We start from the raw sequence: 21,234 nt of genomic DNA, 5'->3' as shown, positions 1-21,234 counted from the left end.
ATATTTCTTCTCGAGAAATCAATTAGTTTCCTAAATAATAAAATTCTTCAAAGAAATTCTATTATTATCAAATTTTTTGATAAAATTTTTCGCAATAATTGGAGGATTTTCAATAAATTAATTTTAAAAATGGAAATTATTTAAAAAAGAAAAATTATTAAAAAAATTTATGAAACAAAAAAGCAAACAACAACTAACTTTAAACTGCGAACAGATTACGGAAATACAACGATTATGAGTATAGATATATTAATTTGAAGCTAATAATAACTAATTTGACACTTACTTTCGAATTCGTAATAATCAGGATCAACGACTTTCAGATACTTTTGAGCGACGCGTCTTGCACACTGATCCTCATCTAATCGCAAAATACTCTTTAAGAATTCAATCATCTCTTCTTTGTTCTCGTGCCACATTGTCGCACAAGCAAATATCCTCGTGACATGATCGCTATTTTTCACCACTGACGGAGGAGTACTAGTGCCATCGGTTTGTTCATAAATTGTTTCATAATCACCGTCTCCTTTTTCTTTCTCTATTTCCGCTAAGTCCTGGAAAATTCGGTTTAAATTAATTAACCAAAAATATAATAGGTTTGCCACAAATCAGGAAAATCGGGGAATTTAGGAAGAAATCGGGAAAGATAAAATTGGTCAGTAAAATTAGGGAAATGTCAGGGGATTTTATCAAAGGGACTATTTTTATCAAATTTTAATCAAGAATTTCATTGCAGATTTTTTAAAAATCGAATTTTCAAGGAATTTTAATTTAATAATTAGTTAACTCTAAAAAGATTGTAATTAAAAATTTTTCTTTCAATTTGAATCTTTATGCATTATAATTATTTTAGAAAAGATTTTAGTTAAAAACTGTTGTAATTTTTAAAAATAGTTAAATTTCAGAAGGTTCTAAACTAAACTTTGTGAAAATTTTAATTTCCGCAAAAAAATTTATAATAATTAAAAAAAAGAAATTTATTAAAAATTGTATGTCAATTTTAAATAATTTTATTTAAAAATTCTGAAAAATTATATTTCTTAGAAATTTTAATTCTATTTTTTTAAAACACTTCAATTTCTAAAATAATTTTACTAAAGAATTATAAAATTAATGGAACTTTTGTGTAATTGAATTGAAAATATTCTAAGAAAAGATTTTAGTTAAAAACTGTTGCAATTTTTGAAAATTAATTGAATTTCAGGTTTTAAAATAAACTTTTTCAAAAATTTTAATTCTGACGAAGAAATTAAAAATTGAAAAAAAAAATTCTAAGACAATTCAATTTTTAGAACAATTTTACAAAAGAATTATAAAATTAATAGAAATTTTGTAAATTTGAATTGGTAATAATTCAATTTTTTAATAAAGAATTCCATTGCAGAAATTTAATAAAATCGAGTTTTCAAGGAATTTTAATATAATAATAATTAGTTAATTTTAAAAAAGATTAAAATTTAAATTTTGTCTTAAATTCGATGTTTCAAAAAGTTTCTATTCGAAATTCTAAAAAATTAGTTTCTTAAAATTTCCATTTCTATTTTTTAAAGATAATGAAATGTTTATAAACAAGTAATTGAAAATTTTTGAAATAATTGAATTTTTCTAAAATTCTATTAAAAATAATTGAAATTTTTTAATTAATTAATTTTATTTTTAAAATAGTTTAAAACAACCTTAGAAGTTAAAGATTAAATCACCTATTACTTCTAAAAATTATTACCTGTTTTATAATTAAACTCTACTTGATTTTTTTTATAAGAATCAGGGAAAAAGTCAAAAATCTGTCTGTAAATGTGGAAAAATAATAAGAAAACTCATTCAATTTTAAGAAACATTCAATTTTTCAAAAAATGATTTAATTTTGTATTTAAATAATTGAAATCTAGTAGAATTTTCTAAGCAAAATTGATTTAAAAATGAATTTCAGTTAAAATTTTAGATAATAATTGAATATTAGAAGCTTTATAGAATGAATTTTTAGAAATAATTAAATTATAAAAATATTAATTTTAATTAACAATTCTGTACCTGCAATTAATTTTTTTGACAAAGTTTTGATGGAAATTTTTTTGAAATTATTTCTAGTTTTTATTTACTAATATATTTAATTAAAGAATTTCCTAATAATCGAAATTAGGTAAAATTATAAAATGTATGCAAATTGATTTGAAAATTCTCAAAGAACTTTTTCAAAAATTATTAAAAATAATTTATTTAGAGATATTGTTAATAATATTGTTTTCATAAACAATTTTATTTGGGGAAAAAAAAATTTTTTGGGAAAAAAGAATTTTGGGAGAGACTCTTCTTTAGGAATACAATTTTTTGGGAAAAATGTCCGTTGGGAAAATAGGCTTGGAAAAAGTGACCCCCTACCGAAAATTCTGTCTGGAAATTAGGAAAAAGTGAGGGAAAGAAAAGAAAAAATTTTTGTGGCAACCTTGCATAATTTTTTCTTAATTTTCATAAGTTTGATAATTTCTTTTTAATCATTACTATTTTTCATTTCTAATATTGGATATTTTTTTTATTATTTTAGGTATCATCTGAAATAAGAAGAGAATTCTTACCTCGACCTTGACTTCGGGTTGATCGTCCCGTTTTCGATTAAGTCCCATTGACTGATCAATGAGCAGGGAATCGTACATCGGCACGACAAAGAGCTTCTCCGTAGCAGCTAAACGCTCGCATTTTGGAGTCCAAATATGAAGTGTAATCCATGTCTGCGATAGTAGCCAGAGCAACCAAACCCAGGCGTATTGTTTGGAAATAAAATCGTTAAGTAAGTACAAAGGAGGCGATTCGTAAAAGAGATAATCTGGTATTGTCCCATGAAAGAAACAAGGGTTACTATTGCGAATACCACAAGCCGCTATGAGTAACGATATGGAAACTGGAATTGTCAGACTCACTGGAAACGCGTAACTGAATCCCTGAATCAGGATCTTACACGCGAACTTTCCTGAAATGGGATTATTTATTCAAATTCGCATATATAAGTAAACTGCTTGAAATTGTTGAATCAAGAGCAAAAAAAAATAACTTTTTTCACTGAATAGAATAACTTGCTTAGCTGCGCAAAGGAAGCTTTTTAAAAACAGAGAATAGGAATACCATTTTTAGAAGAATAGAATGCATTTGTTTTTGTTTTTGTTTCAGAGAATCAGATTATACTTACCAAATACGTATGCGAAATAGGCACCGAAAATTTGCAAGAGGAGAACGTAAATCGGTGTATTGTAGTCGGCATTAACGACTTCAGTTTCGCCGATTCGTATTATTTCCGATAGATCGGTTATCCGATCGGATCCTGCTTGTCTAACGGCGTGGACAATTATTTTATGATCGCTGAAAGCCGCTCCCATCATTGAAAAAAGATGACCGACATTCTGGCCTTGAGCTTGAAGAATCAGAAGCGAAGTAATGAAGAAGGCAATTACCTTCCAAACGGATACAAATACATAGGTAAAGTATCTCGTCACCCTGAGTTCCTTCTTCACTCTTCCTAAAACTCTCACTATACCTAAAATTAATTTTAATCTTTAATCTTTGAACTGCAATTAATACAAAAATAAATAGAAATTTCGCTAAACTCTTTTTTCTACATTTTTTGGTATTTTTTATATCTTTTAGATTTTTTATTTTTTTTTCTAAAGTAGGCATTTTCTTCATTCTAACCTTTTTTTATTTTCAGGAAAAATAAAAGTAGCTGACAATTAAAGTGAATTTTCTTATAAATGAAAGGAAAAAATTCGTAACGATAATTAAAATAATTGTGAAATTTGCATATTTCGTACTTATTGGACTTCTTATGGAAACGTAGTTTTCCCACCATCCACACGATACCATAATAAGAGCTGGCGGAATTAGCCATAAAGAAGTATTTGAACTATCGAGTAAAGGCCATACTACAAATCCCGTTGCTTGGGCAGCCAAAGCTGCTAAATCCACTAGAACGAGAACGCATCTCCTTGACTCGTCTTTGTTCTTATTTCTCGAGAGAAGACCTACACGAGAAAGGAAATTCAATGGTAATGCAAGTCTAATTTATTTCAAAATCTTACATATAGACTTTCACAGTTATTTGAAATCCTCAAACAGTACATTCCTTACTCCCAACTCAATTCCATCTGAATTAGAGTCAGTAAATTTCCACATACTTTAATTGAATCCATTTTACTTCAAATTAAAGAAAAATAAATTTCTTTCAAACTTTAAGAATAGAAATAAATTTGCTAATAAGAATGAACAATTTATTCTTTTTAAAACTTTGAGAAAAGAAATAAATTACTGCTAATAATAATTTTATTAATTATAGTAATATCAATAATAATAATAATAATAATAATAATAATAATAATAATAATAATAATAAAAATGAGAATAATTTTTCTTCTGATAATTTTTTAAAAGATGGAATATATTTTATTTTCTATTTAATTTTCTATTAACAGGGCTCGAAATAGGTCCGTAAATTTGCTTCAAGTCCGTAAAAGTACTTTTTTTTGAAAAATTATTTTCAAAAGCAATAAAATTCTTCGCAGAAATTCAATTATGTTAAAAAATAATAAAAATATTCGTCAAAATTTCAAATATCTTTACAAATAATAAAATTCTTCTTTGAAATTCAATTATTTTACAATATTTTAATCAAATTCTTGACAAAATTTAAATTATTTTCAAAAGTTTTCTCAAATTCAATGATTTTCAATATCTGCTATTTTAATAAAATTTTCAAAAAAAATTCCATTATTAAAAACAAATTTGAATTAAATTCTACGCAAACATTCAATTATTTTCATTAATAATAAAAATTTTTACAGCAATTCAATTATTTACAAATTTTTCTTATAAATTTCTTCGCAATAATTCAATTATTTTCGTAAATAATAACTTTTTTTTAGGAATTCAATTATTTTCATAAATAATAAAGCTCATTGCAGAATTTCAATTATTTTTAACGCAATTTAACAAAATAATTCAATTATTTAAAAGAAATTTTAATATAGTCCTTCTCAAAAATTCAATTATTTTCATATATAAATTTTCACAGGAATTCAATTAAAAATTCAATTCCCAAGAAAATTTTTCGAAAGAAATCATATTTTTCAAAAAGTTTTAATAAAATTTATTCATAAGAATTTAATTCAATTACTTTTAATACAATTTTAATAAAATTTTTCAAAAGAATTCAATTATTTTTTTTACAAATTTAATATAATTTTTCGTAAGAATTCAATTATTTTCTCAAATAATAGAACTATTAGCAGAAATTCAATTATTTTTAATATCTTCTATTTTAATAAAAATTCTTGAAATAATTTAATTATTTAAAAGAGTTTTTATAAAGTTCTCCGTAAAACAAAATTTTATTTTTAATAATTTTTCGATAAAATTTGTTTAAAAGAATTTAATTATTTTCAATACAATTGTAATTAAATTCGACGGAAAAATCAAATTACTTTCAATAATTTTAATAAAATTTTTCGCAAGGATTCAATTATTTGATATAAATAATAAAATTATTCGTAGATTTTGAATTCAATTTTAAACTAATTCCTCAAAAAATGCAATTATTCTAAGAATTTTAGTAAATTTCTTCGCAATAATTCAATTACTTTCGTAAATAATAAAATTCCTTTTAGGAATTCAATTATTTTTATCAATAATAAAACTCATTGCAGAATTTCAATTATTTTTAACGCAATTTTAATCGTATTGCTCGAAAAATGTAATTATTCTTCAAAATTTTATTGAAATTCGTCAAAAGAATTTAATTATATAAAAACTTGTTGATAAAATTTTCATGAGAATTTAATTTTAAGAAACAGCAAATTAATAAATTATTCATTTTTGTATTTAAATAATGGAATTCTCGTAGAATTTTCTAATAAAAATTGATTTAAAAATGAATTTCAGTTAAAATTTCAAATTATAATTGAATATTAAAAGCAATATAACGTGAATTTTTAGAAATAATTGAATTTTGAAATTAATTTTTTTGAAAAAGTTTAATTGAATATTGTAAATAAATGGATTTGAAAATTGCCAAAGAACTTTTTCAAAAATTATTAAAAATAATTGATCTAAAGAAGAATTTTAGTTAAAAATTCTTGAAAAATAATAATTGAATTGATAATGATTTTATCAATTTGCCATTTTCAATTATTATAAAACATAAAGAAATCGATCGCTCCGAGTCGAAGACTCGGAGTTATCGATATCTTCATGTTTTATAGTTATGAAAAATTTAATTTATAGTTTTAAATAAATTGTCCTTTTTTTCCATCGAACTCATTATATTTTTGTCAATAATTGGTCAGTAATTTTTCATTTTTGGTCCGTAAAGTTCGTACTTTTAAATATTTTCACTGCTTCAATTCCTGTATTTATTTTCAATTTTTTTTTCCTTTTTTATTTTCGTTGCGAAATTTTATAAATTGTTTTCAAATTGAATTTGTAACACGATGTTCACTTACAGTAATACGGGTTTTTTTGTCGTATAGAAAAGAAAAAGAGAAACGTACCAAGAAGTCCGGGTACGAAACAAACACAATTTGTCAGCATCGCTCCCTTGACGACGTCCAGCTCGGGGAGAATTGCGAGGAACATGAGAGCCAAACCCACAACGTGAAGGGTCTCCATCAGAAAGATGAGAAAAAAATGGGAAGAAATCGGCTTCTTCCAAGACTTAAATATACACATTCGAATACTACGAACTAAAGTCCCAAATTCGGGGAGAGAAAAAGCTATGATGATGCACCAAATCCACGCTATCCTCTCCTCTTCGGGTAACGTAACTATAAATTGCTTTTCCCGGCCTGAAAATTAATGACAAATCAATTTTATTTTTTTTCAGATTAATAATTTTCTACGTAGTTCCTTATAATCTAAAAAAGATTTTTATTTTGAATTGTTTAAGGATATTATTTTTACAATTTTTCGACTGCTACTATTTTAATAACTTTTTTCAGTCTTAAAACTATTTTTATATTAATAATTTACGATGACGAAGCCTGAATTTCGCTCTTTTAATAATAGAAAAATGATAATATAAAATTGAGAAAAAAATGAGAATGATACTTATAGACAAATAGGAAAACAAAAATATTATTTAACTATTGATAAGGCACTTAAAATTCTTTCAATGAAAATAATTTTCAATTTTATCTATCTTTACATTTTTGTAAGCAATTCAGAATGATAATCCATTCGTTAGGGGTTTCGATTTTAATAATTGCAATCAATTTTATAGAGCGGAATAATTGTGTGTTCTTTTTCTTTATTACATGGAATAATATGTTTCTAAAGTATTGGAAATAATTTGTATGTTATAGAAAATTGTGGGAATTGGAACTAACTTGAGTTTTTCTTCTGTCTTAAGAATCTAAAATGTCTGAAGTTATCTCGCGGTTTCTTTTTTAGGACAAAAATGAAATTGAAGTGTTCATACTTACAAGAGAGAGAGAGAGAGAGAGAGAATGAAAAAAAAAATGAAAGAAAAAATGTTGACTAATCTAAGAATCGATCTATACCACTTATCCGATAATTGCATGAATTTCTTACCTAATTGTACATTGCAATAGACTATTTCCCGACCAGCTTTCAGCTGTGAAGTCATGAAAAGTATGGTTCCCTTGGCGATGACCCCACTGCCTAGAACTATGACGAAGACTAGTAAATAAACAATTACTTTTGTAATTTGAACTGTTACTTCGGCACATCTTTGATTTGCCATCGATCCTGAATCGATTTTTGGAGGTGGATCCCTGAACACGTCCCATCCTTTTGTTTCGACTATTGTCCTTTGACTGGAAATTAGAAAAAGAATTACTTCATCGTTTTCTAAACCGCAAAACATTTAAATGGTTAGAGAAAAGATTCTTCAATTTTCCAAGTTGACGGAAAATTTCTTTTCTAACAATATTTTACACTCGAATAATATTTTTCCGATCGAAACAAAAAATTTTCCCGGAAATTTTTACAAAATTTTAATTAAAAAAATAAAAACAAAGATATTCTAGTCTTTGTTTTCTATTTTTAGGGATAAAAGACTGTCGCCTTTTCAGTTTTTTTCAAATTTTGGCACCTATTTCACACACTCCGTTAATTTTCACCTATTTCACTTATTTTGGAAAATTTTTATAATATCTTCAATCAAAATCAGTTTTTAGAAAATTTTAAATAATTTATATTTCAATACATTAAAATACTAAATTATTGAAACTTTCATCAATTATTATCAATAGTTAAAATTATTTATTTAATAGGAAAAACTGTAATTTTTATTGTAATGTTTTGTTTTAAAAATGTTATAATTTTTGTAACTTTTAAAATTTTTGATTTGAAATACATGTAATTCTTTCCAAGAATTTGATGAAAATATTAAATATTAAATTCTTTCAAAAAATTTAATCAAATTTTATTGAATATAATATTGAATTCTTATAAAAAAATGTTATCAAAATTTTTAAGAAGAATTGAATTTTTGAGAAGAATTTCATGAATTTTTTTTTAAATAATTGAATTGTTTTTAACAATTTTGTTCAATTTTTGAAAATAATTAAATTCTTGAGAAGAATCTAATTAAAATTATTGAAAATAATTGAATTCTTGAATTTCATGACATTTTTTAACATAATTGAATTGTCAAGAATTTTATTTAATTTTTTGAAAATAATTGTATTCTTGAAAAGAATTTATTTATGAAGATAATTGAATTTTTTTTCAAGAATTTATTTATGAAGATAATTGGATTTTTTTTCAAGAATTTATTTATGAAGATAATTGAATTTTGTGCAAGAATTTTATTAAAATTATTGAAAAGAATTTCATGAAATTTTTTAAAAATAATTTAATAGTTTTTAAGAATTTTATTAAAATTTTTGAAAAGAATTGAATTTCTGAGAAAAATTTAATCATTTTTTAAACTAAATTAAACTGTTTTCAAGAATTTTGTTTAATTTTTGAAAATAATTGAATTCTTGAGAAAAATTTAATTATTTTTAAAGATAATTGAATTCTTGACAAAAATTTTATAAAAATTTTTGAAGATAATTAAATTCTTCTGAAAAAAATTACATTAAAATTTTTTTAAATAATTGAATTGTTGACAAGAATTTTATTAAATTTTTGAAAATTATTGAAAATAATTAAATTCTTGAAAAGAATTTGAAGACATTTTTTAAAAATAATTGAATTGTTGAGAAGGATTTAATTATTTTTAAAATTAATTGAATTATTGACAAGAATTTTATTTTAATTTCTAAAAATAATAAAATTTTTTAGAAGGATTTAATTATTTTTAAAGATAATTGAATTATTAACAAGAATTGCATACAAATTTTTGAAAATGATTAAATTTATTTGAAAATTTCAGCGAAGAATTTTATTAAAATTGTCAAAAAAAAAATTGAAAATTATTGAATATAATTGAATTCTTGAAAAGAATTTCATGAAAATTTTTAAAAACAATTGAATAATTGTTGAAAATAAAGAATTTGGAAATAAAAAAATAATAATTTGTCAATTCTATTTATAATGAATATAATTCTAATTTTTTTGCTACATATTTTTAGAAAATAATTCACCTTTTCATCTATTTTGAGAAAAAAATAATACTGTCATCCCTGTATTTTCTTTATTAAATTTTTTTAAAATGTGAATGAAAAAAATTTATTAGGAGAGAAATGTTCTTTTATCAATAATTTTGAAGATGAAAAAAAATGTATTCTTGTAATTGAAATAAATGAAAATTTACCATATTTAATGAGTGGGAAAATTAGAAAAGGACTTGAACTTTAATGCCGATTAATCAGAGTCAAGATAAGAGGCATAATTTCCTTGGAATAGTTTGCATTCCAAAAGAAGTGGTGATAACTCGAGACAATAAATTCAATGGTTTTATAATAAATGGTATGCAAAATTGTTGCGTAAAATAACTTGAACGATACTTTATCAGAAATGCATCTCTCAATCAAGTTTAAAATCTAAAACTGTTGTTGTTGTTAGAACCTTTCTTTTTTTGATTTGAAGGATACAAAATGACTCAACTATCACATTATATGTGTGTCTGTCATGTTAACTGTGGGAATTTTCACTTGAGTGATCAATTGCTGACAACATTTTTATCTAATTACTTTAAACCTCAAGACAGAATCCAAGTTTATTGCTAATTTAAACTGTCTTTACTGATTATTATATGCTTCACTCTTATTTTACGAAACAATCCTTATATCTTCATCTAAGTTTCTGAAGTCTGCTCTAAATGATGAAAGTTGAATTATTAGTTGAATTGACAATGTAGGTACGCTCGTTTAGTTTAATTAAAAAGAATTATTTTCTTATTTTCTGACATGTGAGATGAATACATTGATATAGGAAACGAATATGTATAAAAGTTTATTTTTTTTAATTAGTTATTTCTGTTAATTGATAACTTATTTTGATTTTGCTTCTCAATTTATTTTTTCAAAAGGATTTTTATTTTGCTTCCTCTTTTAGTTTGTATTTTTAATTGAAGTGGATTTTTCGCTGAAAGATTAATTTTATTTTTATTTTAATTTCAGTTGTACCTTCCGGCGTAATCTTGAGTCAAGGGTGTGCTGTCGTCATCGGAAAAGTCATCGACCCCTGTGCCTCCTCCTCCGGGTACCACTCCATTTTGTTGCTGAATTTTGGCCATTTTGGTAAATCAATATCTGAAATAGAAAATTTTTGTTAAATTCCTCTTTTCTCTTTCTATTTTGAATTACATTTTTAATTTAAAAATTTTATTAAATTGGGGCAAACTTTTTTTTCACAGAAAGAAACATAAATTAAAATCGGTAAAGAGATTCGAAAATTAGGCCTTGGATAATACTTTTCAATTTTTTTTTTAGTAAAAAATGAAAGAAACTTTCGAAAAACTATTTCTATATTTTGAGAAGTTTTTCTTTTTTAAAATAAATATTTTTTAGGGAAAAATTTGCATTTTTTCTGATAAATTGAGCCGTCGGAAAGTATATAACATTTTAAAATTAAATTGTCAATTTAGATAAGAAGTTAAATTTATAAATTTATAATGCACCTAATTATTTATGTTGAATAGAAATATTTATCTAAAGATAAGAAAACTAAAAAAAATTAAAGATATGAAAAGTCGCTTTTCCTCTTTTCGTATTTGAAAGCATATTCTATTTTCAATGCGTCATTTCAATGAGAAATTATTTTAATTTGCAGTATTCAAGTTATTACAGAAATTTTTTTCCTTTATTTAATTTCCTGACTATTTGCGAAACGGTAGTTTCTCTAAATGTTTGACTACTAAAAACACTATTTGTCTCGTTGAAATTATATTTATTGTTCGCAAATAAATACGCAACGAGAGTATTAAAAAAAAAAATGAGAATTTAAAAAAGAAACAATACATAACAATGTAAATGAAACCGAGTTTTGTAATTTAATAATAATTGTAATTTTTATTTTCAGAGAGACGAAAGGGAACCTTGAAACACCAAAGAAGTTGCAGAATATATAATATTACTTGGTCTTTTCAATTGAGAATGGGACATCGATGAAAATAATAAAGGGAGATAAGGCGTGAATATGAAAATCAAATTCTTCATGACTCCTTATAAGGTTAGTGAGATTTTTATAATTTCCACTTTCGTTGAATGAGCTTGCATGAGAAAAACGTGAAATTATATGATAAATAAATCCAGTGGGAGTAATGAAGAGTAATCACAGTAATGAGGGATGTTGAATGATTTCATATCCACAGAAGTGTAAAAATGAATAACTATGAAAAGCATTGCAGATAACTGTTACGCTATTTTCATTTGCGCAACTTTCCACAGTTTTAAATCACATTGTACTAACAATGAGTCTTGCATATTATTCGATTCCAAGATTTCTTCTCTCAAATAATCGAAAGCAATATTTCATTTATTTATTATTTTCATACATTTTAAACGGGGAGGAATTTTGTTTAAATTCCGTTTATTTTCGGGATTTTAAAAGAATTTAAATTTAGAATTTAAATTTAAAAGATTCAAATTTAGAACGTTATGAATTTATTTTCGAATTTTTAATTGATGACGCAAAAGTTTTTCGAGTGATTAAATAGCCCAGGCTTCGCACTCATTTATTAAAACATACTATTTACATACTATTATTATTTATTTACATACTATTTTTATTTTTTCTACGATCAACTACTATTTGGACACTAATTTTAGATTTGTGATTATTAAAATTCTTCGACAGAATTTAATTATTTTCAAAAATTTCCAATTATTTTTATAAATTTCCATGAAATTCTTTTCAAAGAATTCAATTATATTCAATAATTTTAATCAAATTCTTGTCAGCAATTCAATTATCTTCATAAATAATTAAATTCTTCTCAAGAATTCAATTTTTTTTGACAATTTTAATAAAATTCTTGCTAACAATTCAATTATTTTAAAAAATAACTAAAATTTCATCAAGATTTCAATTATTTTTAAAGATTAAATTAAATTCGTGTCAAGAATTCAATCATTTTTAAAAAATGTCATGAAATTTTTTCGAAAATTAAATTATTTTTTAAATCTTTTATAAAATTCTACAAAGAAATTTAATTATTTTCAAAAATTTGTATAAAATTCTTGTCGAAAATTTAATTATCTTTAAAAATAATTAAATCCATTTAGAAAATTTAATTATTTTCAAAAATATCTTAAAAATCTTCATGATATTTTTTCGAAAATTCAATTATTTTCAATACTTTTAATTAAAATTCTTTCGAACAATTCAATTATTTTTAAAAATTAATTCAATCCTCCACAAAAATTCAATTATTTTCATAAATAAATTTTCACAGGAATTCAATTGAAAATTCAATTCCCAAGAAAATTTTTCGAAAGAATTCAATTATTTTTTACAAATTTAATATAATTTTTCGTGAGAATTCAATTATTTTCACAAATAATAGAACTATTTGCAGGAATTCAATTACTTTAAATATCTTCTATTTTAGTAAAAATTCTGGAAATAATTTAATTATTTAAAAGAGTTTTTGTAAAGTTCTCCGAAAAACAATAATTTATTTTTAATAATTTTGATAAAATATGTTTAGAAGAATTTAATTATTTTCAATACAATTGTATTTAAATTCCACGAAAGAATCAAATTATTTTCAATAATTTTAATAAAATTTTTCGCAAGGATTCAATTATTATTTTATATAAATAATAAAATTATTCGTAGATTTTCAATTATTTTCATTCAATTTTAAACTAATTCCTCAACAAATGCAATTATTCTAACAATTTTAGTAAATTTTTTCGAAAGAATTCAATTATTTTCATAAATTATAATACATTTTTCTAAAGAATTCAATTTTAAGAAATAATTAATTCTTTATTTTGTATTAAAATTAATTGAATTCTCGTAGAACTTTCTAATAAGAATTGATTTTTAAAAATGAATTTCAATTAAAGTTTTAGATAATAATTGAATATTAGAAGCGATATGGTATAAATTTTTATAAATAATTAAATTTCAAAAGATCCTTAAAAATTATTAAAATTTTGTATAATTTGAATTAAAAATTCCCCAAAAAATGATTGAATTTTGGAATTACGGTCGTAATTTTTAGAAATACATAATTAAATTTCAAAAAGATTTTTAATTGAAATTACTTAAAATTTTAAAATAATTTTTGAAGAATTCTAATTAAAAATATGGAAAATAATTAAATTTTAAAATAATTTTTGAAGAATTCTAATTAAAAATATGGAAAATAATTAAATTTTAAAAAAATTTAGAACTGAACTTATTACCGCAGGATAAGAAGAAAATTGAATATTTTTTATGGAAATCAGGAGAAAGTCAGAAAAATACTAAATCAAATTTTTTGAATCCACTAAAACGAGTTTTTTTAGTAGTAAAATTTAATTTTTCGATACCAACTTTTTTATTACTTCTTTTTAGTCTTAAACCTACTTTTTATTTTAGAATTAATTATCGAGTGTGAAGCCTGATAGCCCCATTCTGATTTTATATTATACAAGAAAAAAGAATGAAAGAAATATAAATGAGGCAATTATTCATTGGTAATTGCGATTTACTTTTTCTTTATCATCTAAATAATCGTTTATATTTTCTATAGTTAAATCATTCTGAACTTGAAAAGTGTCGAGTGGAGATTTAAAAAACATAATATGTATCCTGAAGCAAAGTAGAATTGCGTGTACAAGTACAAACGCGAATCAGAAGTTTAATCGGACAATAAAATCTCGATGCCAGATTGTTGTTCGGGTGGAAGAAATAAGAGATAAAAAAAGAGAGAGAAAGGTGGCACAAACTCAGCGCAAACAATCATAGGCGCCAACCTTAACTTTTTTTTTTATATTTTATCTTCTTCCTTTCGTATGTATCGACACCTTCATCAGCAATTGATCTCTCCAAGAAGCAATTTATCCTTTCCACACGTTCTTTTTTTTTACTTTAAACTCTAAGAATTACTTTCTAAAAAGAGTATTTTTTGATTTTTATTTTTTACATTAAAGTATTTTGTAGTTTGCATTTGATTTTAAATTTCTGTATTAAATTTCGTTTTATTTTTTAAAATTTTTAATTTAAAAAATAGGAATATTTTCAATTTTTATTATTTAAATTAAACAATTTCAATTATTGTTAAAAACTTCGATAAAATTTTGAAAAGAATTTAATTATTTTCAAAAATTTGTATGAATATCCTTGTCAATAATTCAATTATCTTAAATAATAATTGAATTTTTCTCAAGAATTCAATTATTTTTAAAACATATAATAAAACTCTTGTTAATAATTAAATTATTTTTAAAAATTTTAATGTAATTTTTTTCAGAAGAATTTAATTATCTTCAAAAAATTTTATAAAATTTTGGCAAGAATTCAATTATTTTAAAAAATAATTTAAATTCCTTTCAAGAATTCAATTAATTTCAAAAATTAAACAAAATTCTTAAAAACAATTGAATTATCTTAAAAAATAATTAAATTCTTCTCAGGAATTCAATTCTTTTCAAAAATTTTAATAAAATTCTTGTCAATATTTCAATTATCTTTATTAATAATTAAATTCTTCTCAAGAATTTAATTATTTTCAATATAATTTAAATAAAATTCTTGTCAAGAATTTAATATTTTTTTAAGTAACAAAATTTTGCGCAGAAAGTCAAATAGTTTCAAAAATTTTAATAAAATTTTTGACAACAATTCAATTATCTTCATAAACAATTAAATTCTTCTCAATAATTATTCTATTATTTTCATAAATAATAATATCGATTATTATTATAATTACTATTATTATTGCTAATATTGGTATTATTTTTATATATTTTTTTTTTTACTGAAAATAAGAAATTAATAAACTAATAAACTTTATTGGCAAAATGAATAAAGATCCTGAAAAGTTCATATACATTTCTCCAATGACTCACGATCGCAAGTTTCTCAGTTATTGATTCTATATACAGATTGCTACATAACGAGAGATGTAAAATGTCATCACACTGTATAAAAAGCAATTAAAATCATTCAAGAAAAATATTTTTTACAAAAAAAATTTTCCGTTTCAGTAACTTCTTTTTTTTTTCTTTTTTTTGCACAATGAGAGAATTATTTATCGTTCATAAACTTCAACTGCGCTGTCTAAGCCCTTTTCAGCATCTCTTATAAAATGTCCTTGCGCCTGCTATAAACTTTACCCCCAAAAATAAAAATTATACTTCAAAAGTCGTAAAATACGTATACATATATGTATACATAAATGAAAAAAAAAAAAAAAAAAAAAGAAAAATTGTCTGGTGGGAAAGGAACGATCATTAAAAGCTGATTCCTTAAAACCAGTTTTAGGTTTCCCTGCAACGAAGGTCTTATCTTTTCCTGAATTCTAATTAAATATTTATAGGACTGTAGAGTTCAACTGCAGAATCAAGTATATATCTGATATTGGATATATTTCCTAGCGGCATTTAAATTTTGTTTTTAATATTCAGAAAAAATGAGAGGAAAACAAATTTTTTCGCAATTGATAAATATTCTGCTGTGTGTATGTATGTATAGAACTATATATGTATACATACGCCGAGTGTTAGACGTAAATTGCTTACAAAATTAGTTGACCAGGTTCTGGCGTCGAGTTACACTACTTTCTCGCGATCGACAATGACGTATTGAAGTTATTTCACATGTCCATAACAGTAACGAGGCAACATTTATACGCAAACCTAACGAAGTACACCCTAAAGCTGACATTCGTTATTCTTAAACGACACTTTTATATTTTCCCTTCAATAAAATTCACTTTCGAACGCTCAACAATATTTATATCAATTATTTATTGTCCATTCTCCCAATTTAATGGGGAGTGGATTTATTTTTCAATTCATTTATTTTTTTTTCTTCTTTTGAGAAATCGTTTTCAAAACGTAGAAATTAGTATTTTCCAAAAATTTTGTACCTTTTTATTTAAATTTTTACCTTCTGAAATTTAATTATTTCTATGAAAATTGCTACTGTAACTTTTCAAGATTTAATTATTTTTTAGGATTTTCATTTTCAGGCCCGAAAAAAGGGCCTGAAAAACATTCTTTTAAAGAATTTCATGGAAATTTTTAAAAATAATTTAATTGTCAAGAATTTTTATTAATTTTTGAAAATAATTGAATTCTTGAGAAGAATTGAATTATTTTTTAAGATAATTGAATTATTGGCAAGAATTTTATTAAGTTTTTTGAGAATAATTGGAATTCTGAAAATAGTTCAATTGTTTTTAAGAATTTTGTTTAATTTTTGAAAATAATTGAATTCTTGAGAAGAGTTTAATTATTTTTAAAGAGAATTGAATTCTTGACAAAATTTTATAAAAATTTTTGAAGATAATTAAATTCTACTGAAAAAAATTACATTAAAATTTTTAAAAATAATTGAATTATTAACAATAGTTTTATTATATTTTTTTAAAAATAATTGAATTCTTGAGAAGAATTCAATTATTATTTAAGATAATTGAATTGTTGGCAAAGATTTTTTTTTTAAATTTTTGAAAATAATTAAATTCTTTTGAAGATTTTTATGAAAATTTTTAAAAATTAATTTAAATTTTGCCAAGAATTTTATTTAAATTTTTGTAAATAATTGAATTCTTGAAAAGAATTGAATTATTTTTAAGATAATAGAATTAATGTCAAGAATTTCATGGAAATTTTTTAAAATAATTTAATTGTCAAGAATTTTTATTAATTTTTGAAAATAATTGAATTCTTAAGAAGAATTGAATTATTTGTTAAGATAATTGAATTATTGTCAAGAATTTTATTAAGTTTTTTGAGAATAATTGGAATTCTGAAAATAGTTCAATTGTTTTTAAGAATTTTGTTTAATTTTTGAAAATAATTGAATTCTTGAGAAGAGTTTAATATTATTTTTAAAGAGAATTGAATTCTTGACAAAATTTTATAAAAATTTTTGAAGATAATTAAATTCTACTGAAAAAAATTGCATTAAAATTTTTAAAAATAATTGAATTATTAACAATAGTTTTATTATATTTTTTTAAAAATAATTGAATTCTTGAGAAGAATTCAATTATTATTTAAGATAATTGAATTGTTGGCAAGGATTTTTTTACAAATTTTTGAAAATAATTAAATTCTTTTGAAGATTTTTATGAAAATTTTTAAAAATTAATTGAAATTTTGCCAAGAATTTTATTTAAATTTTTGTAAGTAATTGAATTCTTGAGAAGAATTAAATTATTTTTTAAGATAATTAAAATAATGACAAGAATTTTATTAAAATTTTTGAAAAGAATTGAATTCCCGAGAAGAATTTAATTATTTTTAATGATAAATCAATTGTTTTTAAGAATTTTGTTTAATTTTTGAAAATAATTGAATTCTTGAGAAGCATTTAAATTATTTTTAAAGATAATTTAATTCTTGTCAAAATTTTATAAAAATTTTTGAAGATAATTAAATTCCTCTGAAAAAATTACATTAAAATTTTTTTAAATAATTGAATTATTAACAAGAGTTTTATTATATTTTTTTAAAAATAATTGAATTATTGAAAAGGATTTAATTATTTTTAAAGATAATTGAATTGTTGACAAGAATTTTTTTATGAAAATTTTTAAAAATTAATTAAAATTTTGCCAAGAATTTTATTTAAATTTTTGAGAAGAATTGAGTTATTTTTCAAGATAATTGAATTATTGTCAAGAATTTCATGAAAATTGTTGACAAAAATTTTTTCACAATTTTTTGAAAATAATGAAATTCTTTTAAAGATTTTTATGCAAATTTTTAAAAATTAATTGAAATTTTGCAAAGAATTTTATTTAAATTTTTGTAAATAATTCCATTCTTGAGAAGAATGGAATTATTTTTTAAGATAATTGAATTATTGTCAAGAATTTTATTATAATTTTATTGAAAATAATTGAATTCTTGAAGAGAATTTTATAAAATTTTCCAAAAATAATTGAATTTTATGATAGGTTCTTCAAGAATTGAGTTGTTTAGTTAAAAAATAAATAAATTGTCAGAAATAGAAAATTTTGAAGGTTTTGTATTAGAATTCGTGGTAATTTCATCCTTTATGAGGCGCATACAAAAAAGACACAAAAAAGTTCAAAAAATCTTTATATGAATTCTAACTGTTTAATTTTTTCCAGTCACCAAATTCTCAGTTATTTTTTAATTCATCCAATTAAAAAAAATTAAAAGTTTATCTTTAATTGAAAACTAATTAAAATCGTCTGAGCAGAAACACTAAAAATCAATCAATTTCACTGAAGGAATTTCACTGATTTACTTTTAGAGAGTAAAAATCAAGGTCGTTTACTGCAGAAATTGTAGTGATGAAAATTAATTAAGTTCCTTTGAGGATTATTAAAAACCGTAATTATGAAAATCAATCAACTACAATGAAGAACTGAAGAATCGTTTTAAAAATTAATTGAGTAGAAAAATCAGAACAATATCGATCAAATATAAATTGGAAATATACACCACATACTTTTATGAATTTATTAAACCTATTAGTGGAATTCGCTTCAGGTAATAATGGACTTTATTGCGAATTAAAGGAATTTTTATGGAGAATAAATTGCAATCACTAACACATAAGACAATATTGTGTATGGGATACAAAATTATTATATGATGAAAACTATAACGAAATACGTATTTTATTTTTCGAAATAAATAAACAAAATGAAACTGAAACTTTAGAAAAAATGACCCCATAATCATAAATAATAATAGATAAAATGTAAAAATTATAATAATTATAATTCAATGGATACAATTTGAAAAAATCGTCAAACTTTAAAGAAAGATGATGATTATACTTTATATACTCGTCAATGAAATTCAAAAGTATATTATAAAGAAAACCGTCACGATCTGAAAAGATTCTAAAGGAATCGATTTTATAAATAAGTTTCCCAATAAGTATGGAAATTGATATCAGATGAGTATAAAATATTCAAAAGGTCTAGAAGGTTATGAGAAAGTTCAGAAGATTCTGACTGGAAAATTGTAGAGTACAAATATACTTTGCGAAATGAAATAGAATTTTCAAAGACCCTTATGTGCATCTCGGAATATATTCTCATATATATAATAAAAATGAAGTAACGACAAATATTTAAAGTACATTCAATATTCAAACTTCATTAAAATTTAAATAACTATAATTTCTCTCAGTAGTTTCTAACGTTACAATGTCATTATAATTAATTATTAATTACTAATCAACAAATACGTCTAAAGTCTTAATTAGGCGTTTGGAAAAATAATTTTTAACGCACGACTTATTCTTATGCTAATTTCTAAATAATTAATTACAATTAGTCATTCACAGAAAAATTATAATATTTGTAAACAAATTTTCTAAACGAAAAATATTTTAATATTTATTACAATTATTATGATATTAATACTTAAACGAAAAATAAATTTGAATTGATTTAGAGAAGAACTTTAGTAAGAATTCCAGAAAATAATTGAATTTTGGAGATTTGAAGAAGGGAAAGTAACAGTTTTTAGAGATAATTAAATTTCTATCATAAAATTCAATTATTTAAAAAAAATTTCATGAAATTCTTTTTAAGAATTCAATTATTTTCATATTTTAATAAAATTCTTGGCAGTAATTTAATTATCTTCATAAATAAATTCTTCTTAAGAATTCAATTATTTTCAAATACTTAGATAAAATTCATGGAAAAATTTCAATTATTTTTAAAAATTTTAATAAAATTCTTCTAAAGAAATCAATTATTTTCAATGATTTTAATAAGATTCTTGTCAGCAATTCAATTATCATTAAAAATAATTAAATCCTTCTCTAGAATTCAATTATTTTCAATAATTATAATTTATAATAAAATTCTTGTCAATAATTCTATTATTTTTAAAAATTTTCATGAAATTCTTCAGAAAAATTTAATTATTTTCAAAAATTTTTATAAAATTTTGTAAAGAGTTAAATTATTTTCTCAAAAGATTTTTAAAAAATTCTTGACAATAATTCAATTGTCTTAAAAAATAAATAAATTATTCACATGAATTCAATTATTTTCAAAATTTGAATAAAATTCTTGACATCAATTCAATTATTTTTATAAAATTTTATGGATTCTTTTCAAAACTGAAATAAAATTTTTGACAATAGGGGAGAGTGGGGCAAAATGGGGTAGGCGGGTCAAATGGGGTACCTCTGTTTTTCCATGATAGGTACTTTTAATTTTTTTAACCTCGACATATATCATTCATGTTGATAAGAAACTGTTATTAATTATGAAGACACCCGAAAGAAAATTTTTTTTTGAAAGTTATACAACTTTTAAGTTTTAAGCAAAAAAAATATGAATTTTTTTCAAAATTAAAGTGCTTACCAAACTTTTTGGGTTAATGCATTTAATTTGGCAAGTGTGGGATCTTTTTCAGTACTTATTCTAGAGTAATTTCCAGTAGAATAGATTGTTTCATTGTTTACAATAACTTGTAAACATTGCATTTTGTTTTAATATGCAGTGTGGGGCAGAATGGGGTACCTAAGTGTGGGGCATGCCGGAAGCTACGCCGTTCCATTAAAACTATTTAAAAACATTATATTATGCATATTTAAAGGTTTCCTGCAAAAGAATCGATATTTTTGCTTCGAGGCATTTATACTATCGATGTTTCATTATCGATATATCGATAT

General features: G+C 22.4%; 1 protein-coding gene and 1 long non-coding RNA gene across 3 annotated transcripts in view; one reads left to right on the top strand and one right to left on the bottom strand.

Moving 5' to 3' along the window:
• LOC122504446 (chitin synthase chs-2-like) overlaps nt 1-21,234 on the bottom strand; it is a 98,472-nt gene that overhangs the window by 16,403 nt on the left and 60,835 nt on the right. For both annotated transcript variants that reach the window (XM_043615577.1, XM_043615569.1), the window contains exons 2-8: nt 10,578-10,703; nt 7,570-7,814; nt 6,531-6,824; nt 3,801-4,010; nt 3,182-3,526; nt 2,574-2,965; nt 287-554 (exon numbers count right to left, since the gene is read on the bottom strand). In XM_043615577.1, coding sequence (XP_043471512.1) covers nt 287-554; nt 2,574-2,965; nt 3,182-3,526; nt 3,801-4,010; nt 6,531-6,824; nt 7,570-7,814; nt 10,578-10,687 — 1,864 coding nt within the window. In that variant the 5' untranslated portion in view covers nt 10,688-10,703. The remainder of the gene's footprint in view (nt 1-286; nt 555-2,573; nt 2,966-3,181; nt 3,527-3,800; nt 4,011-6,530; nt 6,825-7,569; nt 7,815-10,577; nt 10,704-21,234) is intronic.
• The window catches only part of LOC122504469, a 31,274-nt gene continuing 21,217 nt past the window's right edge, over nt 11,178-21,234 (top strand). Inside the window, exons 1-2 of the long non-coding RNA XR_006301836.1 lie at nt 11,178-11,283; nt 11,473-11,622. This is a non-coding gene — a long non-coding RNA (uncharacterized LOC122504469). The remainder of the gene's footprint in view (nt 11,284-11,472; nt 11,623-21,234) is intronic.

This window comes from Leptopilina heterotoma, unplaced genomic scaffold, assembly GCF_015476425.1.
Source record: "Leptopilina heterotoma isolate Lh14 unplaced genomic scaffold, ASM1547642v1 Lhet_111, whole genome shotgun sequence".
In the NCBI taxonomy this organism is placed as follows: Eukaryota; Metazoa; Arthropoda; class Insecta; order Hymenoptera; family Figitidae; genus Leptopilina; species Leptopilina heterotoma.
Note: the sequence above shows the minus strand (reverse complement) of the source record. Positions and strands in the feature narration are given on the sequence as shown.